This window comes from Nematostella vectensis, chromosome 5 (assembly GCF_932526225.1).
Source record: "Nematostella vectensis chromosome 5, jaNemVect1.1, whole genome shotgun sequence".
In the NCBI taxonomy this organism is placed as follows: Eukaryota; Metazoa; Cnidaria; class Anthozoa; order Actiniaria; family Edwardsiidae; genus Nematostella; species Nematostella vectensis.
In genome coordinates this window covers 13,239,946-13,262,939 of record NC_064038.1, presented here as the reverse complement: position 1 = coordinate 13,262,939, position 22,994 = coordinate 13,239,946, and the positions used below count along the sequence as shown (strand labels likewise).

At 42.2% G+C, this 22,994-nt stretch overlaps 1 protein-coding gene across 19 annotated transcripts in view; it reads left to right on the top strand.

The window, feature by feature from the left end:
• The window catches only part of LOC5507634 (mucin-5AC), a 71,807-nt gene that overhangs the window by 45,317 nt on the left and 3,496 nt on the right, over positions 1–22,994 (top strand). For 5 of the 19 annotated variants that reach the window (XM_048727583.1, XM_048727582.1, XM_048727584.1 and 2 more), the window contains exons 10-25: positions 90–497; positions 943–1,353; positions 11,594–12,001; positions 12,413–12,820; positions 13,235–13,642; positions 13,864–13,946; positions 14,224–14,470; positions 15,149–15,493; positions 16,407–16,439; positions 16,836–17,053; positions 17,500–17,643; positions 17,970–18,113; positions 18,375–18,464; positions 18,872–18,996; positions 19,660–19,765; positions 19,989–20,487. In XM_048727583.1, the coding sequence (XP_048583540.1) occupies positions 90–497; positions 943–1,353; positions 11,594–12,001; positions 12,413–12,820; positions 13,235–13,642; positions 13,864–13,946; positions 14,224–14,470; positions 15,149–15,493; positions 16,407–16,439; positions 16,836–17,053; positions 17,500–17,643; positions 17,970–18,113; positions 18,375–18,464; positions 18,872–18,996; positions 19,660–19,765; positions 19,989–20,324 (3,914 nt within the window). In that variant the 3' untranslated portion in view covers positions 20,325–20,487. The remainder of the gene's footprint in view (positions 1–89; positions 498–942; positions 1,354–11,593; positions 12,002–12,412; positions 12,821–13,234; positions 13,643–13,863; positions 13,947–14,223; positions 14,471–15,148; positions 15,494–16,406; positions 16,440–16,835; positions 17,054–17,499; positions 17,644–17,969; positions 18,114–18,374; positions 18,465–18,871; positions 18,997–19,659; positions 19,766–19,988; positions 20,488–22,994) is intronic. The other 14 variants (XM_048727592.1, XM_048727589.1, XM_048727586.1 and 11 more) reach the window with 13 other exon arrangements.

Genomic DNA, 22,994 nt, shown 5'->3' with positions numbered 1-22,994 from the left:
AAATTTGTTTTTTTTTATGAAAGTTCGAGGGATTTAACACACTAGGCCGCCAGACGGGAAAGGAATTTAGATTATCATTTTGTCTTTAGCAGATGTGTCGTCTTCTGAGTCTGAGACGGCGGATACATCATCCCCCACCACGTCACGGGCGAGAAACACCAACGCCCAAAACCAGCCAGAGAGGAAAAGGGAGCCCTGGAATTCCCCTTCTCAAGAGACTATCAGAGATTCTGGCAAGTCTAGCCTTGTTTCAAGGAGTGAAGGGCAAATGCGTCTGCACAAGAACCTTGAAATAAGCGCTACTTTGTCATCTTCGATGGTCCTTACAAGTGATGACGACAGGTGGTCGATCAATCAGGCTTGTCCTGAGCAGCTTTTCCGAGAATCGGATTCTAAGAATTCCAAGGGTGTGTCATCTCTGGCAGGGGGTGAAGTGAAAGCTTCTCCCTCTACCAAGCAGCCGACTACCGTCCAGGCGAACGAGACGTGTCCTGAAGGTGAGTTTGTTTAAAATTTGTTTATTCTTTTGTTTTCATTTTTGGCCTGTAAGTTCTTTTTTTTTTTCCCGCCATTATTTGCTTGTTTATTTTCACCATCCTGCTTTCAGGTCTGTTGAAGTGTTTGTTTGTTTTCTTTTGTTTTGTTTTGTTTCATTTATTCATTTTTATCGCAGCAGAAATAAACACCTGAAGTTTAGAAGTTGGTAAAATCTAGGCTTAGTTGTCGTCTTTGTTTAACTAATAGATTGGCTATCATTTTTAAATTTTGCTTATGTGTCCTTATGCTCTCAACTGAGATAGCGGTAAGCTTTTGTTATATCTCTAGCCATATATCGTCTCTTTGTCTTTCTCTACGTCCGTTCGTCCTTCCCTACGTATGTCTGTCTGTCTGTCTGTCTTTCTTACATCCAGTCATCTGATGGGGTTCACTCTTCTATTTCAGTTAAAGTGGTTTCAAGCTCTAGCAGCGATGCCATATCTAGCGGCATCCCTGAGAGCCTTCCAGATCTAACCGAGGCGAGTTCTAACGACCTGATCCTTAGCTTGACTGGCCTTCCAAACGACCGACTGGTCCCGTTATGGAGGGCCTCGAGTGACAGGGATTACAGGGCCGTACCAATTGTCAAACAAGCTGAGGCACCTTACGAGATGATAGATCTCAGCGATGACAGTTCCTGTTCTTCGATGGATGAAAGAGGGTATGAGATAAATTCTTCACTTCTTTTGCGAAGTAATTCTTCCAGGAGTTCCTGGGAGCTGGACTTGCGAGAGAGCTACGTTTGGTCTTCAGTGTGGTCTTCAAGCTCGACTGGTACTTCGACTCGGTCAGGGGAGACATCTTCGCATTCCAGTTGTAAGTAAAGTGGTCACGGGGGGTCCTCTAGCCCAAGCTGTCACTAAGACGTGGTCAGGTGGGCGTCGACTAGCTCCAGCTTAGTAAAACATGTTCAGGAGGACTTAGGCTAGCACTAGTGGTAAGAACATGTGGTGAAGGGGGACATCGTCTAGCTGCGGTAGTAAGTATACGTAGTAAGGGGTGCATCGTCTTGCTCGAGTGATAAGTAAAGCATTTTCAGAGGGGGGGGGGGCATCGTCTTTCTCGAGTAATAAGTAAAGCATTTTAAGGGGGGGGGGGCATCGTTTTCTCGAGAGATAAGTAAAGCATTTTCAGGAGGGGGCATCGTCTAGCTCCGGTAGTTAGTACACGTAGTAAGGGGGGCATCGTCTTTCTCGAGTGATAAGTTGAGGCATTGAGACTGTCCCGTTATGGTGGTATACCCCAAGGTCATGGCGGACATAGTTGGGATAACGGAGCACAAGAAACTATTAAGTATTAACAAGAAAAAGCAATTCAGATGGAGCGGAGACTCTAATCAACTAAAAGAATTTCTGTTGTCCTACTTAGAGGAAGGAAATAACGATAAATTTGTCAGCATAAGTAGGAATGGAGCAACAAGTGTACTTAAATTTGAATCGGTGACGGTTAATTTCTACACCAGCACGAATACACTCCAGATACAAGGTGCGGGTAAAGATGGTTATATCTCAAAACTCACCGATCTAGTAAACACAAATAGTGGCAATAACAAAAATGCTGAGACCGAAACTGATCAAGCAGAAGCGGGCGAAGAGATATCACAATCGAGCAAGAAACAGGACGAAGAGAAAGGCGAAAAAGCGATGCATGATGCTCGCTATGAAGAGATCGAAGCTTTTATGGCAACTCAAAGAGAGTTTAACTCGAAAATAGAAAGTCAAGTTTCCAAAAATACGATCGAGATTGGGGAGCAAAGTATTGATTTGGAGGATTGGAAACAGAAGATAAAGAATGGTCTGTCCGATGTGAAGATGCATTGTGAAAGTCAAATCGACTCACTCAAGTTTGAAATAAGCGAAAGTATTAAAGATGTCGCTAAACAAGTCTCCAACCTGTCAAACAAAGTAACAAGCGAGTTTAAGTCCGTCAAAAATAAATCTGCATCAACAGCGGAAACAATCCTCAAAATATTAGGCGACTTAGGAGAAATTAAGGATCAACTCCTAAAGACAGAAGAGACAGTGGCGCAGATTCACGAGACCACGCAATCAACCCACTCACGCGAACAGACGGAAGCAATTGAAGTATGCAGTCAAGAAACCAGCGAAAGTCACCGAATTGAAATACTTGATCAGTCACGGCAATCCGGTCAGAGAGAGGCAATAGATATAAACAGACAGTATGCTAGTCACAGAAACAGCCGACTTGAAACACCTCGGGATACTAGTAGCCACCCAAGGACTCAGCAACGGGAAAATCGCCCCAATCAACCAAGCAGTGCTGCGCAAACCAGTGGCAGTAGTAATGGACCAGTTCTACTACTGGGTGATTCCGTTCTCAGAGGTATAAACAACCGTAGATTCTGTCCAAGCCGATTTGTAAATAAGCAATACGTACAAGGTGGAACGCAGGAAATGGAGGAGTACATCGATTCGCTTACAAGTAGATGACGTAAATTATTATTACGAAGAAATCTGTCGGAACAATCAGGGATTATGTAATTTCATCAACAATCAAAAAGTCACTGCGGACCGATTTGGAAACATCGATGAGAACTCCTTCTACGATGACATCCACTTGAACAATCGAGTTGGTACCAAAAAGTTAGTGACGAACATCAAGGTACAAGTTGGTCTGAGAAGCGAAGACAAGGAATCCAATCGAGAAGGACAACAAGCTAGGAAATTTAACAGACAAAGAAGACAAAGACCCCCATGGAATTCAAGCTATAATGAAGCATTTCCGACACTTCCACCACCTTTCCGAGCACTTGACGCATTGGCGGAATATTTCAAAAGACAGGGGTTTGCGCACCGTCCAAGATAAGTGCATATGTTTAAATAATTTAATTCACATGTAATCAGAAAAAGATTCGTTTTGGTTGTTGGAACTTAAACGGTTTCAACAGTAGGGTTGTGGGAAATAAGTTAAAATTTAATGATACTTTAAGCACTATTAAAAGACACGACATTTTTGGGATAGTGGAAACGCATGCAAATCAAAATTCCGATCTCAAAATAAACAACTATAAACATTTTGTAAAACATAGAGATTCAACAAGATACAAAAAATCGGGGGGTATAGCCGTGTACATCAGAGAAAATATTTCCAGTGGAGTTAAATATATACCAACAGATAATGAAAATGTCCTATGGGTTAAAGTGTGTAAAAATATTTTCAACTTACAAAAAGACATTTATTTAGGAACTGTGTATCTAAGCCCAGCAAACGGGCGATGTAATAATTATGAAGAAGACATTCTAGAAGAACTTGAATTTGAAATATTAAGGCTCTCTCTAAAGGGGGATGTCATTATCCAAGGGGACTTTAATGCAAGAACGGGTATTTTGCAAGAATTTGCTCTGGATGATGAACAAAATGACGAATTTATGGGTCTACCAAAAGATTACCAAATTGATATTCCAAATAATAGAAATTCACAAGACTCTAAGGTGATTGACAGCCGAGGAAGAAATTTAATAGAAACGTGCACTGCACTCAATATGCGAATTTTGAACGGCAGAGTAGTAGGTGACCTTGAAGGTAAGAAAACCTGCTTTCGATACAACGGAAGCAGCGTTGTTGATTACATAATTGTAAATAATGAAAGTTTAGACATTGTTGATTATTTCATTGTGAATCCGCTTGAGCCACACCTGACTGATCACTGTTCGCTTTCATGCAGTCTAAACCTGAAATTTACATTTAAACAAAAGGATAATTCAGAAAACGTACAACTAAGTGAGCTCAAAAGATTGCGCTGGAATAACGAGATCAGTAGCGAGTCAAAGCTATTGTTCGAGTCCGAAGAAGTGCAAACAAATTTAAATGCGGCTTTAAATAATAATTGCGTAGACACATCAGTAGATCTTTTTACAGAAACGCTCTTATCCGCATGCGAAAACGCAGGACTGCGCTACCAAAACAATGACATTAAAGAGAGCAGCGTTAACAAAATGTGGTTCGACAAGGAATGTAAAAATGAAAAAGAAAATTTACGCTCACTAGGCAAATTACTTTCAAAGCAGCCTGACCAACGCGAGCTAGGAGCCGTCTTGAAGGAAAAAAAGAAGTCTTTTAAAAAACTCTGTAGGCGGAAAAAGTATACGCATTATAATAATATAGTAAACAGTATCGATTTCAGAAACTCTAAAAACACTTGGAAACAAATAAATAGGATTTTCAACAGCAATACACATAAACAATCACATCAAATTAGACCCGAAGAAGCTGCTGTTTTTCATCAGCACTTCGAACAATTAAACGCGACAATAGAATCACAAAATACAATGGAAGAAGTAGAAAAAACGCGAATAAACAATAGGCAAGGGCCATTGGATCACGAATTCACGGAACTCGAAATAACTAACACCATAAAAAGTCTAAAAACGGGTAAAGCACCCGGCGCTGATAATATTTTAAACGAAGTATTAAAGTGCGGCGAAGAAACTCTGAAAAAGCCATTACAAATTTTGTTTAATAAAATTTTGAATAGTGGGGAATACCCATCTAGCTGGAGGTATGGTCTGATAGTACCGATCCTGAAAAAAGGAGATCCTAGTAAACCGGAAAATTTTAGAGGTATTACCTTACTCTCGTCACTAGGAAAAGTTTTCACATCCATAATGAACAACAGATTGTACAATTACCTTGTCGAAAGAAAAATAATCAAACCTGAGCAGGGAGGATTCAGAAAAGAGCATGGAACAGTGGATAGTATTTTCATCCTAAAATCTTTGATTGACAAATACGTTAAAGCAAAGCCAAAAAAGAAACAAAACTTCCTATTTACGTGTTATGTTGATTTCAGTAAAGCTTTCGACAGAGTACCAAGACACAAACTTTTTGATAAGCTAGAGCGTTCAGGCGTAACAGGGCGATTTCTTGAAGTTTTGAAATCAATTTACACAAATGATAAGTCCTCAGTCAAAATTAGAAATCTGTTAACGCCAGCCTTTAGGTGTTACAACGGAGTGAAACAGGGATGTATGATTTCCCAGACACTATTTAATTTTTATCTCAGCAGCTTGTCCGAGGAACTAAATACAGTAAGAAATTGCAACGATGTCGAACTCAATTCACGACCTATTAGTTGTTTACTTTATGCCGACGATTTGGTAACCGTCTCGAAGACTGCCACGGGGCTACAAAAATATTTAGACAAACTAAGCGAATTTTGTGATGAAGCAAAACTCACTGTTAATCTAGAAAAAAACTAAGATAATGATATTTAATAACTCTGGGAAAACAATGAACAACTATCTCTTTAAATACAGAAACAGTAAAGTTGACATTGTCAAGTCATATAAATACCTTGGGGTGCATTTTAGCACCTTTGGGAACTTCAGCCTAGCAAAGCAAGAAATAAAGAAGGTCGGACTAAAAGCTTTGTATAAGCTTCGAAAAGAAATGGGAAACCACTTTAGAGACAAAATAACTCTAACACTTAGGCTCTTTGATACCCTTGTAACCCCAATTCTATTATATAGTAGCGAGGTGTGGGGAACAGACTGCAATGACAAACTAGAAAAAGACCCCATAGAATCTGTACACACAAGGTTTATACGTTGGCTGCTAGGCGTCAACAGGTACTGCAGTTCTAATGCATGTAGATCCGAGGTCGGTAGATTTCCAATGCGTTTAAAAGCCAAATGTAGAGCAATAAAATATTGGCAAAAAATGATAAATTCTGACCACAGTAAACTTGCTGTGTTGGCTTTCCTAGATTCTTTAGAAAATAACAGCAAGGTAACTTGGGTGCACAAACTGAAAAACATTTTAGATCGAGCAGGCTTGGGCTATATATGGCTTGATGCCCCAAACACGTCTATAAATTTAATAAAGATGCGCTTTGAAGATATCGAGCGACAGATGTGGCTAAGTGAGATTCACAATGATAGTAGAAGAGACCCACGCCAAAAGAATAAATTGCGAACTTTCAGGACCTTCAAGGTGGTCTACGAACTTGAAAAATATCTTACCCAAATTAATAATGTACAACACAGAATTGCCGTCACAAAATTAAGACTAAGCAATCATAATTTGGCCATCGAAACAGGTAGACATGCCAAACCATATGTGCCCCCAAATGAGAGGAGGTGCACGATTTGCAAAAATGGAATAGAAAACGAAGAACACTTTCTTGTAAAATGCCCTACATACAACGCGATTAGAAAGGCATACTATAGTGTTATCAAAGACAAAACTAATATCAACTTAAATGCAATGACATCTGAAAGAGCTTTCCTTTTTATTATTACCATGGATCAAAGAAACGAGATCATTAACAGGGAAACTGCAAAATATATTTTTGACTGCACAAGAAAAAGATTTGAATGCCTAAAAGAATAAATGCACACCACGGATAATGACAACCTCCTTTTTATCTTAACTATTTGGAAAAACACCTGATATATAATCATGTATAAGGGTACCAAATAAAATATATTGATTGATTGATTGATTGATTGAGTAAAGCATTTTCAGGGGGGGCATCGTCTTTCTCGAGTGATAAGTAAAGCATTTTCAGGGGGGTCATAGTCTTGCTCGAGTGGTAAGTAAAGCATTTTCAGGGGGGGCATCGCCTTACTCGAGTGATAAGTAAAGCATTTTCAGGGGGGGGCATCGTCTAGCTCCGGTAGTAAGTACACGTAGTAAGGGGGGGTATCGTCTTTCTCGAGTGATAAGTAAAGCATTTTCAGGGGGGGCATCGTCTAGCTCCGGTAGTTAGTACACGTAGTAAGGGGGGGCATCGTCTTACTCGAGTGATAAGTAAAGCATTTTCAGGGGGGGCATAGTCTTGCTCGAGTGGTAAGTAAAACATTTTCAGGGGGGGCATCGCCTTACTCGAGTGATAAGTAAAGCATTTTCAGGGGGGCATCGTCTAGCTCCGGTAGTAAGTACACGTAGTAATGGGGGGCATCGTCTTTCTCGAGTGATAAGTAAAGCATTTTCAGGGGGGGGCATCGTCTAGCTCCGGTAGTTAGTACACGTAGTAAGGGGGGGCATCGTCTTACTCGAGTGATAAGTAAAGCATTTTCAGGGGGGGGCATCGTCTAGCTCCGGTAGTAAGTACACGTAGTCAGGGGGGGCATCGTCTTACTCGAGTGATAAGTAAAGCATTTTCAGGGGGGGGATCGTCTAGCTCCGGTAGTAAGTACACGTAGTAAGGGGGGCATCGTCTTACTCGAGTGATAAGTAAAGCATTTTCAGGGGGGGCATCGTCTTACTCGAGTGATAAGTAAAGCATTTTCAGGGGGGGGCATCGTCTAGCTCCGGTAGTAAGTACACGTAGTAAGGGGGGGCATCGTCTTACTCGAGTGATAAGTAAAGCATTTTCAGGGGGGGCATCGTCTTACTCGAGTGATAAGTAAAGCATTTTCAGGGGGGGGCATCGTCTAGCTCCGGTAGTAAGTACACGTAGTAAGGGGGCATCGTCTTGCTCGAGTGATAAGTAAAGCAGTTTCAGGGGGGGGGGCATCGTCTTACTCGAGTGATAAGTAAAGCATTTTCAGGGGGGGCTCCGGGGTAATAGTCTTACTCGAGTGATAAGTAAAGCATTTTCAGGGGGGGCATAGTCTAGCTCCGGTAGTAAGTACACGTAGTAAGGGGGGGCATCGTCTTACTCGAGTGATAAGTAAAGCATTTTTAGGGAGGGGCATCGTCTAGCTCCGGTAGTAAGTACACGTAGTAAGGGGGGCATCGTCTTTCTCGAGTGATAAGTAAAGCATTTTCAGGGGGGCATCGTTTAGCTCCGGTATAAGTACACGTAGGTGGGGGAGGCATCGTCTAGTTCTTTTAGTAAGTACACTTGGTCAAGGGGGGACATTGTCTTTTCCGGTAGTAAGTACACCAGGTCAAGGGGGGACATCGTCTTTTCCGGTAGTTAGTACACCTGGTCAAGGGGGGACATCGTCTTTTCCGGTAGTTAGTACACCTGGTCAAGGGGGGACATCGTCTTTTCCGGTAGTAATTACCCTTGGTCAAGGGGGGACATTGTCTTTTCCGGTAGTAAGTACACCAGGTCAAGGGGGGGCATCGACTAGTTCCGGTAGTTAGTACACCTGGTCAAGGGGGGACATCGTCTTTTCCGGTAGTTAGTACACCTGGTCAAGGGGGACATCGTCTTTTCCGGTAGTTAGTACACCTGGTCAAGGGGGGACATCGTCTTTTCCGGTAGTTAGTACACCTGGTCAAGGGGGGACATCGTCTTTTCCGGTAGTTAGTACACCTGATCAAGCGGGGACATCGTCTTTTCCGGTAGTTAGTACACCTGATCAAGGGGGACATCGTCTTTTCCGGTAGTTAGTACACCTGGTCAAGGGGGACATCGTCTTTTCCGGTAGTTAGTACACTTGGTCAAGGGGGACATCGTCTTTTCCGGTAGTTAGTACACCTGGTCAAGGGGGACATCGTCTTTTCCGGTAGTTAGTACACCTGGTCAAGGGGGACATCGTCTTTTCCGGTAGTAAGTACACCTGGTCAAGGGGGGACATCGTCTTTTCCGGTAGTTAGTACACCTGGTCAAGGGGGGACATCGTCTTTTCCGGTAGTTAGTACACCTGGTCAAGGGGGACATCGTCTTTTCCGGTAGTTAGTACACCTGGTCAAGGGGGACATCGTCTTTTCCGGTAGTTAGTACACCTGGTCAAGGGGGGACATCGTCTTTTCCGGTAGTAAGTACACCAGGTCAAGGGGGGACATCGTCTTTTCCGGTAGTTAGTACACCTGGTCAAGGGGGACATCGTCTTTTCCGGTAGTTAGTACACCTGGTCAAGGGGGGACATCGTCTTTTCCGGTAGTAAGTACACCTGGTCAAGGGGGGACATCGTCTTTTCCGGTAGTAAGTACACCTGGTCAAGGGGGGACATCCTCTTTTCCGGTAGTTAGTACACCTGGTCAAGGGGGGACATCGTCTTTTCAGGTAGTAAGTACACCTGGTCAAGGGGGGACATCGTCTTTTCCGGTAGTAAGTACACCTGGTCAAGGGGGGACATCGTCTTTTCAGGTAGTAAGTACACCTGGTCAAGGGGGGACATCGTCTTTTCCGGTAGTAAGTACACCTGGTCAAGGGGGGACATCCTCTTTTCCGGTAGTTAGTACACCTGATCAAGCGGGGACATCGTCTTTTCCGGTAGTTAGTACACCTGATCAAGGGGGACATCGTCTTTTCCGGTAGTTAGTACACCTGGTCAAGGGGGACATCGTCTTTTCCGGTAGTTAGTACACTTGGTCAAGGGGGGACATCGTCTTTTCCGGTAGTTAGTACACCAGGTCAAGGGGGGACATCGTCTTTTTCGGTAGTAAGTACACTTGGTCAAGGGGGACATCGTCTTTTCCGGTAGTTAGTACACCTGGTCAAGGGGGACATCGTCTTTTCCGGTAGTAAGTACACCAGGTCAAGGGGGGACATCGTCTTTTCCGGTAGTAAGTACACTTGGTCAAGGGGGACATCGTCTTTTCCGGTAGTTAGTACACCTGGTCAAGGGGGACATCGTCTTTTCCGGTAGTAAGTACACCTGGTCAAGGGGGACATCGTCTTTTCCGGTAGTAAGTACACCAGGTCAAGGGGGGACATCGTCTTTTCCGGTAGTAAGTACACTTGGTCAAGGGGGACATCGTCTTTTCCGGTAGTTAGTACACCTGGTCAAGGGGAGACATCGTCTTTTCCGGTAGTAAGTACCCTTGGTCAAGGGGGACATCGTCTTTTCCGGTAGTTAGTACACCTGGTCAAGGGGGGACATCGTCTTTTCCGGTAGTAAGTACCCTTGGTCAAGGGGGGACATCGTCTTTTCCGGTCGTAAGTACACCTGGTCAAGGGGGGACATCGTCTTTTCCGGTAGTTAGTACACTTGGTCAAGGGGGGACATCGTCTTTTCCGGTAGTAATTACCCTTGGTCAAGGGGGGACATCGTCTTTTCCGGTAGTAATTACCCTTGGTCAAGGGCGGACATCGTCTTTTCCGGTAGTAATTACCCTTGGTCAAGGGGGGACATCGTCTTTTCCGGTAGTAATTACCCTTGGTCAAGGGCGGACATCGTCCTTTCAGGTAGTAATTACCCTTGGTCAAGGGGGGACATCGTCTTTTCCGGTAGTTAGTACACCTGGTCAAGGGGGGACAACGTCTTTTCCGGTAGTAATTACCCTTGGTCAAGGGGGGACATCGTCTTTTCCGGTAGCTAGTACACCAGGTCAAGGGGGACATCGTCTTTTCCGGTAGTAAGTACACCATGTCAAGGGGGACATCGTCTTTTCCGGTAGTAAGTACACTTGGTCAAGGGGGGACATCGTCTTTTCCGGTTGTAAGTACACCTGGTCAAGGGGGACATCGTCTTTTCCGGTCGTAAGTACACCTGGTCAAGGGGGGACATCGTCTTTTCCGGTAGTAAGTACACCAGGTCAAGGGGGACATCGTCTTTTCCGGTTGTAAGTACACCTGGTCAAGGGGGACATCGTCTTTTCCGGTAGTTAGTACACCTGGTCAAGGGGGACATCGTCTTTTCCGGTAGTAATTAAACTTGGTCAAGGGGGGAATCGTCTTTTCCGATAGTAAGTACACCAGGTCGGGACATCGTTTTTTCCGGTAGTAAGTACGCTTGTTCAAGGGGGACATCGCCTTTTCAGGTAGTAAGTACACTTGGTCTAGGGGGCGCATTGTCTAGTTCCGCCATTAAGTACACCTGGTCAAGGGGGGACATCGTCTTTTCCGGTAGTAAGTACACCAGGTCAAGGGGGACATCGTCTTTTCCGGTAGTAAGTACACTTGGTCAAGGGGGGACATCGACTTTTCCGGTAGTAAGTACACCTGGTCAAGGGGGACATCGTCTTTTCCGGTAGTTAGTACACCTGGTCAAGGGGGACATCGTCTTTTCCGCCATTAAGAACACCTGGTCAAGGGGGACATCGTCTTTTCCGCCATTAACAACACCTGGTTGGATGGGGGGAGGGCTGGCATCATCTAGCTCTAGTGGTAATTTTTTTTTTATGAAAGTCCGAGGGATTTAACACACTAGGCCGCCAGACGGGGAAGGAATTTAGATTATCATTTTGTCTTTAGCAGATGTGTCGTCTTCTGAGTCTGAGACAGCGGATACATCATCCTTCACTACGTCACTGGCGAGAAACACCAACGCCCAAAACCAGCCAGAGAGGAAAAGGGAGCCCTGGAATTCCCCTCCTCAAGAGACTATCAGAGATTCTAGCAAGTCTAGCCTTGTTTCAAGGAGTGAAGGGCAAATGCGTCTGCCCAACAACCTTGAAATAAGCGCTAATTTGTCATCTTCGATGGTCCTTACAAGTGATGACGACGGGTGGTCGACCAACCAGGCTTGTCCTGAGCAGCTTTTCCGAGAATCGGATTCTAAGAATTCCAAGGGTGTGTCATCTCTGGCAGGGGGTGAAGTGAAAGCTTCTCCCTCTACCATGCAGCCGACTACCGTCCAGTCGAACGAGACGTGTCCTGAAGGTGAGTTTGTTTAAAATTTGTTTATTCTTTTGTTTTCATTTTTGGCCTGTAAGTTCTGTTTTTTTCCCGCCATTATTTGCTTGTTTATTTTGACCATCCTGCTTTCAGGTCTGTTGAAGTGTTTGTTTGTTTTCTTTTGTTTTGTTTTGTTTCATATATTCGTTTTTATCGCAGCAGAAATAAACACCTGAAGTTTAGAAGTTGGTAAAATCTAGGCTTAGTTGTCGTCTTTGTTTAACTAATAGATTGGCTATCATTTTAAAATTTTGCTTATGTGTCCTCATGCTCTCAACTGAGATTCTATCGCGTTCCCTTTAGGATGGGGGTGGGGGGCGGGGCTGAGGAGGCTAGGGATTGAACACACGAGTTACCCAGACGGGTGTAAGAATAAGATTATCATTTTGTCTTTAGCAGATGTGTCGTCTTCTGAGACTGAGACAGCGGATACATCATCTTCTACTACGTCACGGGCGAGAAACACCAACGCCCAAAATCAGCCAGAGAGGAAAAGGGAGCCCTGGAATTCCCCTCCTCAAGAGACTATCAGAGATTGTAGCAAGTCTAGCCTTGTTTCAAGGAGTGAAGGGCAAATGTGTCCGCACAAGAACCTTGAAATAAGCGCTAATTTGTCATCTTCGATGGTCCTTACAAGTGATGACGACGGGTGGTCGACCAACCAGGCTTGTCCTGAGCAGCTTTTCCGAGAATCGGATTCTAAGAATTCCAAGGATGTGTCATCTCTGGCAGAGGGTGAAGTGAAAGCTTATCCCTCTACCAAGCAGCCGACTACCGTCCAGGCGAACGAGACGTGTCCTGAAGGTGAGTTTTTTTAAAATTTGTTTATTCTTTTGTTTTCATTTTTGGCCTGTAAGTTCTGTTGTTTTTTTCCGCCATTATTTGCTTCTTTATTTTCACCATCCTGCTTTCAGGTCTGTTGAAGTGTTTGTTTGTTTTGTTTTGTTTTGTTTTGTTTCATTTATTCATTTTTATTGCAGCAGAAATAAACACCTGAAGTTTAGAAGTTGGTAAAATCTAGGCTTAGTTGTCGTCTTTGTTTAACTAATAGATTGGCTATCATTTTAAAATTTTGCTTATGTGTCCTCATGCTCTCAACTGAGATTCTATCGCGTGCCCTTTAGGATGGGGGATGGTGGGCGGGGCTGAGGAGGCTAGGGATTGAACACACGAGGTACCCTGACGGGTGTAAGAATAAGATTATCATTTTGTCTTTAGCAGATGTGTCGTCTTCTGAGTCTGAGACAGCGGATACATCATCCTTCACTACGTCACTGGCGAGAAACACCAACGCCCAAAACCAGCCAGAGAGGAAAAGGGAGCCCTGGAATTCCCCTCCTCAAGAGACTATCAGAGATTCTAGCAAGTCTAGCCTTGTTTCAAGGAGTGAAGGGCAAATGCGTCCGCACAAGAACCTTGAAATAAGCGCTTCTTTGTCATCTTCGATGGTCCTGTCAAATGACGACGACGGGTGGTCGACCAATCAGGCTTGTCCTGAGCAGCTTTTCCGAGAATCGGATTCTAAGAATTCCAAGGCTGTATCATCTCAGGCATGGGGTGAAGTGAAAGCTTCTCCCTCTACCAAGCAGCCGACTACCGTCCAGGCAAACGAGACGTGTCCTGAAGGTGAGTTTGTTTATATTTTTTTTTACTTTTTGTATCCCTATGCTCGTGATTCAGTTCTTATGTGTTTTTTTCTTCCGCAATATTTCTTTATTTTCCCCATCCTGTTTTCAAGTCTGTTGAAATGGTGGTTTGTTTTCGTTGGTCATTTCTTTTGGCTGCATATTTACTGCAAGAGTAATCAATATATTAATTACATGTTTGCTCTCTGTCTTCACTCGAAGGTGAGATAAGTTCTTTAAAACCTTCGTCTTCTCTACGAAGCTACGAACTATCTACTTCCTCGAGTGCGTCTTTTGGAGATGAGGTGAGATAAGCCAACAGTATCAAAATCACCATCATCACCATCATCATCAAATGAATGCTTTTAACATAACCATCAGCAATTTCACTATAATCATTTTCAATATCAATCAGCGCAATTATACCATCATGATCATGATCATCATCATTATCAGCAGCAGCAACATCGCCATCACCATCATCTTTACGTTATCATCATCATCATCATCATCGTCATACTTACTATTTTCATGGACAGCGAAACATCATAAACCTTAATGCAATATATATGTCTGTCTAAGAAATCTTCGAGTGTTGGCTCGTCCTCCCCCGACTCTTCTCGTTCTTCGTGTCTGCTGCCGCCAAGCTCTACCGACTCCGGTACAGGCAGCCACAACCCCTACACATCCTCGACGCTAGGCAGTACATCGTCATCATACCTTACAGCTGCAGAGGATCGCGGAGGAGTGAGGCCCCGAGCGCCATCAAGTTCCTCTAGCGATGACACCGAGATCAAAATACCTAGACGCAAACACAGGCTACGTAAAGGTAAAATAGGAATAAAACCTCTTACTTATACAAGAGCGATACGGCTTGTTAGTCTAGATTTTACTAAAATCACGAAATCTTTTTATACTATTGCTTCATATTTCGCCGAAGATTTCCAACAGCTAAATTACTGGAAATGTTATTTAAGGATGTTCTTAAATTTCATTGTCTTAACATAAATTTCATTGTATAAATATATTGCACTATATGATTAATTAGAAAGAGAATTACACTTATGACCAATAACAATAATTTTGATCAAGTTTGTAATAATTATGCACAATTATATGATTCTGCGCATTAGGCTGTCTAAGCCAAGGAATAATTCTAAGTATTTCAGAATTTGGTGAAATGACGTTTTTATAAAAAAAAAAGGTTTTATACAAGTTGTAATTAACTAACCAACCTTACTTGCGAGTGTAGAGCAAGATGTTATAATTCAATTTATAGGGTAAGGGTACATTGAGTTTAGCGGCGTAGCCAGAATTTTTAACAGGAGGTAGCCCAAACCGCCTTTTCAAGGCATTTTCGTCTGTATTTTAGATAATGTCTCTTTTTGTCATTTACTGTATTTTTGGCTGCTAGAAGGGGGGGGGGGGCGCCCCCTGGATACGCCCCTGGAGTTAATACACTAAACCACAAAACGTACGCGAAGTATTTGTTGATTGTATTTTGCAGATCGGTCATCTCAACACGATAAAGTGGTATCATCATCCACCACAACCAACCAGAAAGGAAGAGTGAGAAGCCAATGGGAATACCCTCAGACCATCAGCGCATCAAGAAGTGACGGGCAATTGCCCTCTCACAAGAACCTTGAATTAACTGCTACTTTGTCATCCTCGATGGTCCTAACCAAGGAAGATGAGTGGGAAGATATAAACATCAGTGACGTGGAGCCTGTACGAGAGCCTGCCACTCAGGCAAAGGAATCGGTGTCGACTCTTGAGGCATCTGGCCAAGGAGTTGGACCTTCTCCGTTAACAACAGCATTCGTCCAAGAGCAACAGACCCTGGCTGAAGGTAAAGGATATATGTATAAAATGAAGGTTTTTTTTAAGCTGCGACGATACACGGCATCAAACGTCATCATCTATCATTACTTCCATCATTATTATCATTACAATCATCATCATCATCATCGTCTTCGTCATCATCATCATTATCATTACAATTATCACAACCATTATCATCATAATCACCATTGCCATTATCAATCGCCTGTACCATCATCATGGCGACCATTATCATCATCATTAGCACTATCAACATCATCATCTTTATCATCATCATCATCATCACCACTATTAGCACCATCTTGTGCCATCACCACTATTAGCACCATCTTTTGCCATCACCACTATTAGCACCATCTTTTGCCATCACCACTATTAGCACCATCTTGTGCCATCACCACTATTAGCACCATCTTTTGCCATCACCACTATTAGCACCATCTTGTGTCATCACCACTATTAGCACCATCTTGTGTCATCACCACTATTAGCACCATCTTGTGTCATCACCACTATTAGCACCATCTTGTGTCATCACCACTATTAGCACCATCTTGTGCCATTACCACTATTAGCACCATCTTGTGCCATCACCACTATTAGCACCATCTTGTGTCATCACCACTATTAGCACCATCTTTTGCCATCACCACTATTAGCACCATCTTTTGCCATCACCACTATTAACAGCATCTTTTGAAATCGCCACTATCTTTGTCACCAAAATAACGTGAACCTGAAAATCTCTTGCGCTCCATATATTTTGTAGTATAAAATTTGTGTTGGGAAAACAAACATTCCTACAAAATAAATTAAAAACTGTTACTTAACAACCATCATGGCTATAAAAAAAAGTGCACCAAAATTGTAAACACAACAACAGAAACATAATTCTGATTTTTTTTTTTTTGAACTTTCAGACTTTTCAGTCTCAGTAACAAGGTTTCTGTCAAGTAAGTAACTTTTCTTTATTTTTATTCCTATTATTATTATTATCATCATTACTATCATAATTATTATCACTATGATTATTTTTATGATTATGATGATAATGATGATAATTGTTATTATTTTTATTATTGTGCTTTTGTTGTTATTATTTTTATTATTGTGTTGTTGTTGTTGTTGTGATAATTATTGTAACTATTATAATTACTATTATTATTGTTAGTGTTGTTGATTTTGTTAATTTGTCGTTGTTATACCATGTCTACTGTGCTTCCAGAAGGTTTGGAGAATTGTTAAATCGGAATAGCTTATTACCTCGTATATGGTAAAAAATATTTTAACGATCACAAGTGTCAAATCAAAAACTGTATCTTTACCGCATTTCTTGTTTTTTCCAATAGAGTTATCGATATTTACAAGCGAAACTGAAGACAGCACCACCAACTCGGATGAAACGAACAGCTCCTCCTACACTTCGGAGACCACACCCTCTCAGAGCACCAGCCAATACGAGAGCAGCTCGTATTACACGCAGACAACGCCCTCAGACAGCACCACTGAAGGCACCGAGAGCAGCAGCTCTTCCCATAATGCCACAGGAGATTCCCAATTACTACAGGTGAGCTTGACTTGTGTCACATATATTGTAAACGCCCTTCCAATTTCTGTCTTGTTTACTAGCCGACTTGCGTGACACATTTGTTTTATAATGTACGACTTGCGTGACATTCTTTGATTAGTGTCCGACTTGGGTGACACATTTGTTTTATAATGATTGGCTAGTGTGATATATTTTGTTTAATATCCGACTTGCGTGACATTATTTTGAGTAGTGTCAGACTTGCATGACATATTAAGATAGTGTCTGACTAAAGTGACATATTTTGTTAAAAATCCGCATTGCGTGATACTTTTGTTCAAAATATCGATCTTGCGTGACATGTTTTGTTTAATGTCCTTCTTGAGACTCGTGTGACATATTTTGTTGAAAATCATCCATTCCCATCCCATCCCTTGAAATTTTGTAGCACGAGGACTATGAACCTTGTTATTTTTCTATTACAGATTCGCTCATCCGTCTCGAATCTTTTGAACCTCGCATGGGGATCACGTGAGGTTATCGGCGGAAGAACGAGTCATCATCGATTATCGGTCAACGAGACTGAACACACAATCAGTCGACGAACGTCTGCGGACCGTAGCGCGGAGGTGAGACTAAGCATGACAAATGATAATTGCTGTTTAGCTGACTTGCGTCCTGGGTATTTCTTAGCAGACCTTGTTGTAATTATTTTTTATTGCGGTATAAATAAATTGTTGTTGTAATCATCATCGCCACGCACATATCACCATTTACCATCATAAACATTATCATCTTTGCTATCATCATCACCACTAACAAAGCACAATAATCGTCATCATCATCATATTTATCATTATTATCATCACTATCATCTTTTGTACATCATCATCATCATCATCATCATCATCATCATCATCATCATCATCACCAAGCTCTCCCATTTGTTCAACAGGCTATAAGTGTATTCTTGACTCAAGTTAATGATTCTCGTGAGTTGACTGGCCTGAGTCCTGTCGATACCTCCACGGCCATCAAGTACCTCCTTGCTAGTGACTACGACGCTCCCAAGGCCATCAAGCTCTACCTCAGCTGCATGGTAAGTAGAACGGCAAAGTTCATTGAAATTGAATAGGGTGCGTCTAGTTAAGAACTAATATTCTTTTTAACAATTATGAAACTTTTAAAAATAAAACTTTAAAAAAATAAAATCGATAATAAAATAAGGGATGATTATAGAAATATTTCAGCAATAAGTAGAAGTCGTCTGTGTGCTTATGGCTTATAGGCTGTACAATGGCTTACCGTCTGTGTAACACGTTTCGACTTCTGCTTACTTATCGTCTGTTGTTTTCCATAGCGCCAACGTAAGGCTTATAAGTTGGAAAATGTCTCGCCTTACACGCGGTGCATCCAGAAGGAGCTCAGCTCAGGGAAACTCACGGTCTTGGTGAGTGCTATCAAACTGACGGCAAGAGATTAGAGGACAACCAGACAGACAAAATGACCGACACACAGATAAAACAGACGACAGGCAGATAGACGGACTGACAGACAGACAGACAGACAGACAGACAGACAGACAGACAGACAGACAGACAGATGGACGGACAGATTAAAATGAACTTTTTATTTATTTATTTATTTATTTGTTTGTTTGTTTGTTTGCTTGATTGATTGATTGATTGTTTGTTTGTTTGTTTGTTTGTTTGTTTGTTTGTTTGTTTGTTTGTTTGTTTGTTTGCTTGCTTGCTTTCTTGCTTGCTTGTTTATTTGTTTGCTTGTTCGTTCGTTCGTTTGTTTGTTTGTTTGTTTGTTCACTTGTTTCATTGTTCATTTGTCCTTGTTTCCCGTTAGCCGATTCGGGACGAGACGGAACCCACCGTAGTGCTGGTGAATGTGTCGCTACATGACCCGGGTACGTCTGACCCGGTCACCGCCATCCAGGCCATCTCTTTTCAGCTCGACGAGGCTACACTCAGGTAGATAGATAGGCGTTTATAACCACCACATCGTATAACATAGGTATATATATCTGCACACCCATCAATGCGCAGATATTGAGACTTGAGACTAAGCCTCGGTGCCGACCGCAAAAACTTTCTTATGAGAATTATTTCCGAATACATCGCAGGCTATTTAGACTAGCCTTGGCCGATTGTTTGATAGACAATCGGATTCCCTATCAGATAACTCGTGACAGTCACCCATACAGTCAAACATACAATAATCTAGCAGTCGTCTTCTTTTTGCAAATAATAGTCCATAACACGCGGATCCAGTAGGCCAGCTCCCCATTGATCGTGTATTGTAGCAGTCGTCTACCCCTCAGACTTTATACCGTAATAATCGTCTGTCGTAGTATTCGTCTCACCCTTGTAGACATATAATCGCAACGATCGTCTGTTGTATTAATCGTCTTTCCCTTGTAGGCATAATACCGTAATTATCGTCTGTCGTAGTAATTGTCTTCCCCTCGTAGACATATAATCGCAACGATCGTCTGTTGTACCAATCGTCTTTCCCTTGTAGGCATAATACCGTAATTATCGTCTCCCCCTCGTAGACATATAATCGCAACGATCGTCTGTTGTAGCAATCCCTTGTAAGCATCATAATACCGTGGTGATCGTTCTGTGTTACAGTCCTATTACCCAGAAAAATGGTATCGAGATCATTATGGATATGAGTGACTCAGCCTTCTCAAACATCGACATGGACTTATCCAGGCGATTCCTGGACATTATGCAGGTATGGGATACTTTTTGTTCCTTTTTTAAGCCAGGGGCTAAATGGAATATGATTTATTTTCCCCTGGCCCAATAAATCTAGTACTAATATAGACAGAAGATACAAACACATACGATACAAACAAACGACACTACCCCACCCCCCAATATTCCATGTTCTGCTACAGCTCTTGTGGGGAGTATGTTTTATATGCTGATCGCCATTTCTTCCCTCTCCCCCACAGGGTGGTTATCCCGCCAAACTGAACCACGTGTTCATCGTCTCGCCCCCTCTGTGGATGCGAGCGAGCCTGCGTTTCTTAGTGGGCTTCCTCAGTGTCAAAACTCGCGAAAAGATCGAAATCGTGAGCCCGCGGCAGCTGACCGAGAGGTTACCGCTGACTTCTGTTCCCGTGAGCCTCGGTGGCCTTGCCCATGTCCGGCACCAGGCGTGGTTACGCCAGTGTGTCGAGTCGTTTGACGAGCGAACGGCTTTCTCAGACGTCAGACCCGCCATGCCTGGCGACGAAGGGTTCTACCTTTTCGGAGAGAGGAGCTTTGGAGATGTCCACGACGTCTAAATTCGATTTAACATTTTATTTCTCATTTAAAAAAATATATATTACAGTTATTACAGTCTTATCGCCCAGAAAAAACGGTCTCGAGATATTTATGGATATGAGTTACCCAGCCTTTGCAAACATCGACATGGACTTATCCAGGCGATCTCTGGACATTATGCAGGTATGGGATACTTAATGTACGTTTATTAAGCCAGGGGCTGAATGGAATATGATCGGTTATTGGCCCCCCGGGGGCAGGGTACAAATACCCATAAATACATTAGTCAGTCCCTTATTTTTGTCTTCCATTCATTTTTAAGAGATGAACTAAGATACATCTATAGTACAGGAAAATGGTGCAGAATTGTTCGATTTTTTTTAGTACAAGCATGAAAGCTGGCAAGGACGCCACGCCCAATTTATTATACTTACAGTTTTATAGAGGTGTAATGTATTATTGCTTGAACAATAGAAATGTATATATAATGTATATTATTATTTCCAGTTTTTTGGCATGTCAATAATTTAAGCGGATATCCATATTGTAAGCTGAGAAATAGTTTTTTATAGACTTTTCCTCACAATTATACTTTCTAGATTGACTATTAAGTATTTGTATAGTTTTACGTAAATCCTTACAAAAAATCCTTGATTTTATTGAAATTGAAAAATCCAAGGTGGCTGCCAATCCAAGGTGGCCGCCATTCAAGATATATTATTATAACTTTGGCGAGCATTGTGGCGTATTATACGGGCTCTAATATATTAAAGCCCGCTGCTCTAAGCCAATGAGAGGGCGAGGAAATTGCAGCGAGCCAATCAGAAGAAGAAGGAATTCCCGCAATTCATTCAAACCGCTCGTCGCACCGCTTGCCGTGTTTGGTTGTATTTTGACAACTACGAATAAACAAACAGGAAAACATGGCTGAACACGACTCACAATCTTCTGAGCTCGATGAAGAGGAGCTTAAAAAATGGAAGAAGATTTTGTTCCCAAAAATACTAAAAACCAAACATCCTGGGCGATGAAAAAGTTCACCGAGTGGTGCACGAAGCGAAGTGTTGAATGTGATTTTCACAGTATCAGCTCCTCCGATCTTGGAGGCATTTTACGCCGTTTCTATGCTGAAGTCAAAACAAAAGACAAGAAGGACCTCTCGCCGAGTGCCCTAACGGGTATCAGGGCTGCAATTCATCGCACAATAACCAGCCAGCCATCGCTCGTACTAAAAATATCTTAAAAGACGCTGAGTTTCTACATTCAAACAAAATGTTTGAAGTAGTATGCAAGTCCTACTACAAGCGCGGAAACCAGAAGCCTGAGCACAAAAGCCCCATAGAGCCCGGTGATATGGACAAACTCAGGTCTTACTTCGATGTAGACTCTCCTAACAAGCTACAAGAATTTGTGTGGTTTAACCTTTGTTATTATTTTGGAAGGAGAGGACGCGAGGGCTGGCGTGGACTCACCAAGACATCTCTCGAGTTCAAACACGATGACCTTGAACAAAAATATGTGTGCATCAAACATACTGAACAATCCAAAAACTATCAAGGTGGCTATAAACAAAAAGACCAAGACTATAGCGATGTGAGGATGTACGGAATGCCAGGTTCCCCGTTCGATCCAATTGCTGCATTGGAAAAGATGCTGGAGAAACTCCATCCCGAGTGCGATGCATTGTTTCAAACGCATTGTTTCAAAAACCACTCGTGAACTTCGACAAGAAGGGCAGTTGCTGGTACAAAAATGAGCCCCTAGGAAAGAATTCCATCTCAAAGCTAATGCCAAAAATCTCACAAAAGGCGGGGCTCTCTAAAGTGTACACGGCTCACTGTGTCAGAGCTTAAACTATTACAAGTCTCCACCAGGCAGGGGTTGATACGAAGCAAATCTGTGCGATTACAAAGCACAACAATGAGCAAAGCTTGTCGTCCTACATCAAGGACAGTTCCAGCTCACAGAAACGTGCATGTTCAGGGATTCTCATCCGTCCTTTTGTTTCTAGTGAAATCATTGAAATGGAGAACAGTAATGATTGCAAACAAGGCAGTTTATCTAGGGCAGGCGGGGAAATGAATGTAAGTTTTTTATCCTCGACCGAAACTAATACTTCTGCACAGGCTGTCATGCCAAATTGTCACTTTTCCAATTGCACAATAAATTTTAATTCCTACAAGTGACATCCCATTAAACTTTCTATATTTTGAAACACTTGTTTCATTTGCAAAAAGAACCTTAAACACGTGTATATTTAGCAACGTTTGTAAAGTGAATTGAAGCTGTATTTATTAATTATGTTATAACAACTTTCAATGAATAGATATCACGCGAGTCACCCTCGTTTTCCGATCTTATTTTTGTTTTTGTTTCTACGCTTAATGCTCTTCAAAGTTATAATAATAGTAATGTAGTTGATGTTCTTGGGCGTAAATATGTTTTGGGCCCTTCTTAGCGCTTATTTTAGCCCTCGATGCGCTCGGGCTAAAATGAGCTCGAGTCGGGCCCAAAACATATTTACGCACGCGAACATCAACTATATTGTTATATTATATTGAACAATTTACATTGAAAATCGTAAAAGACGGCAAAGTAGCTTTATTGTTCTGTTTAAAACCAGATTTTAGCCTTATTGCTGGAAAATGTTAGCTTTGCTTACCGAGGTGCACAATTTGGCTCATATGTGT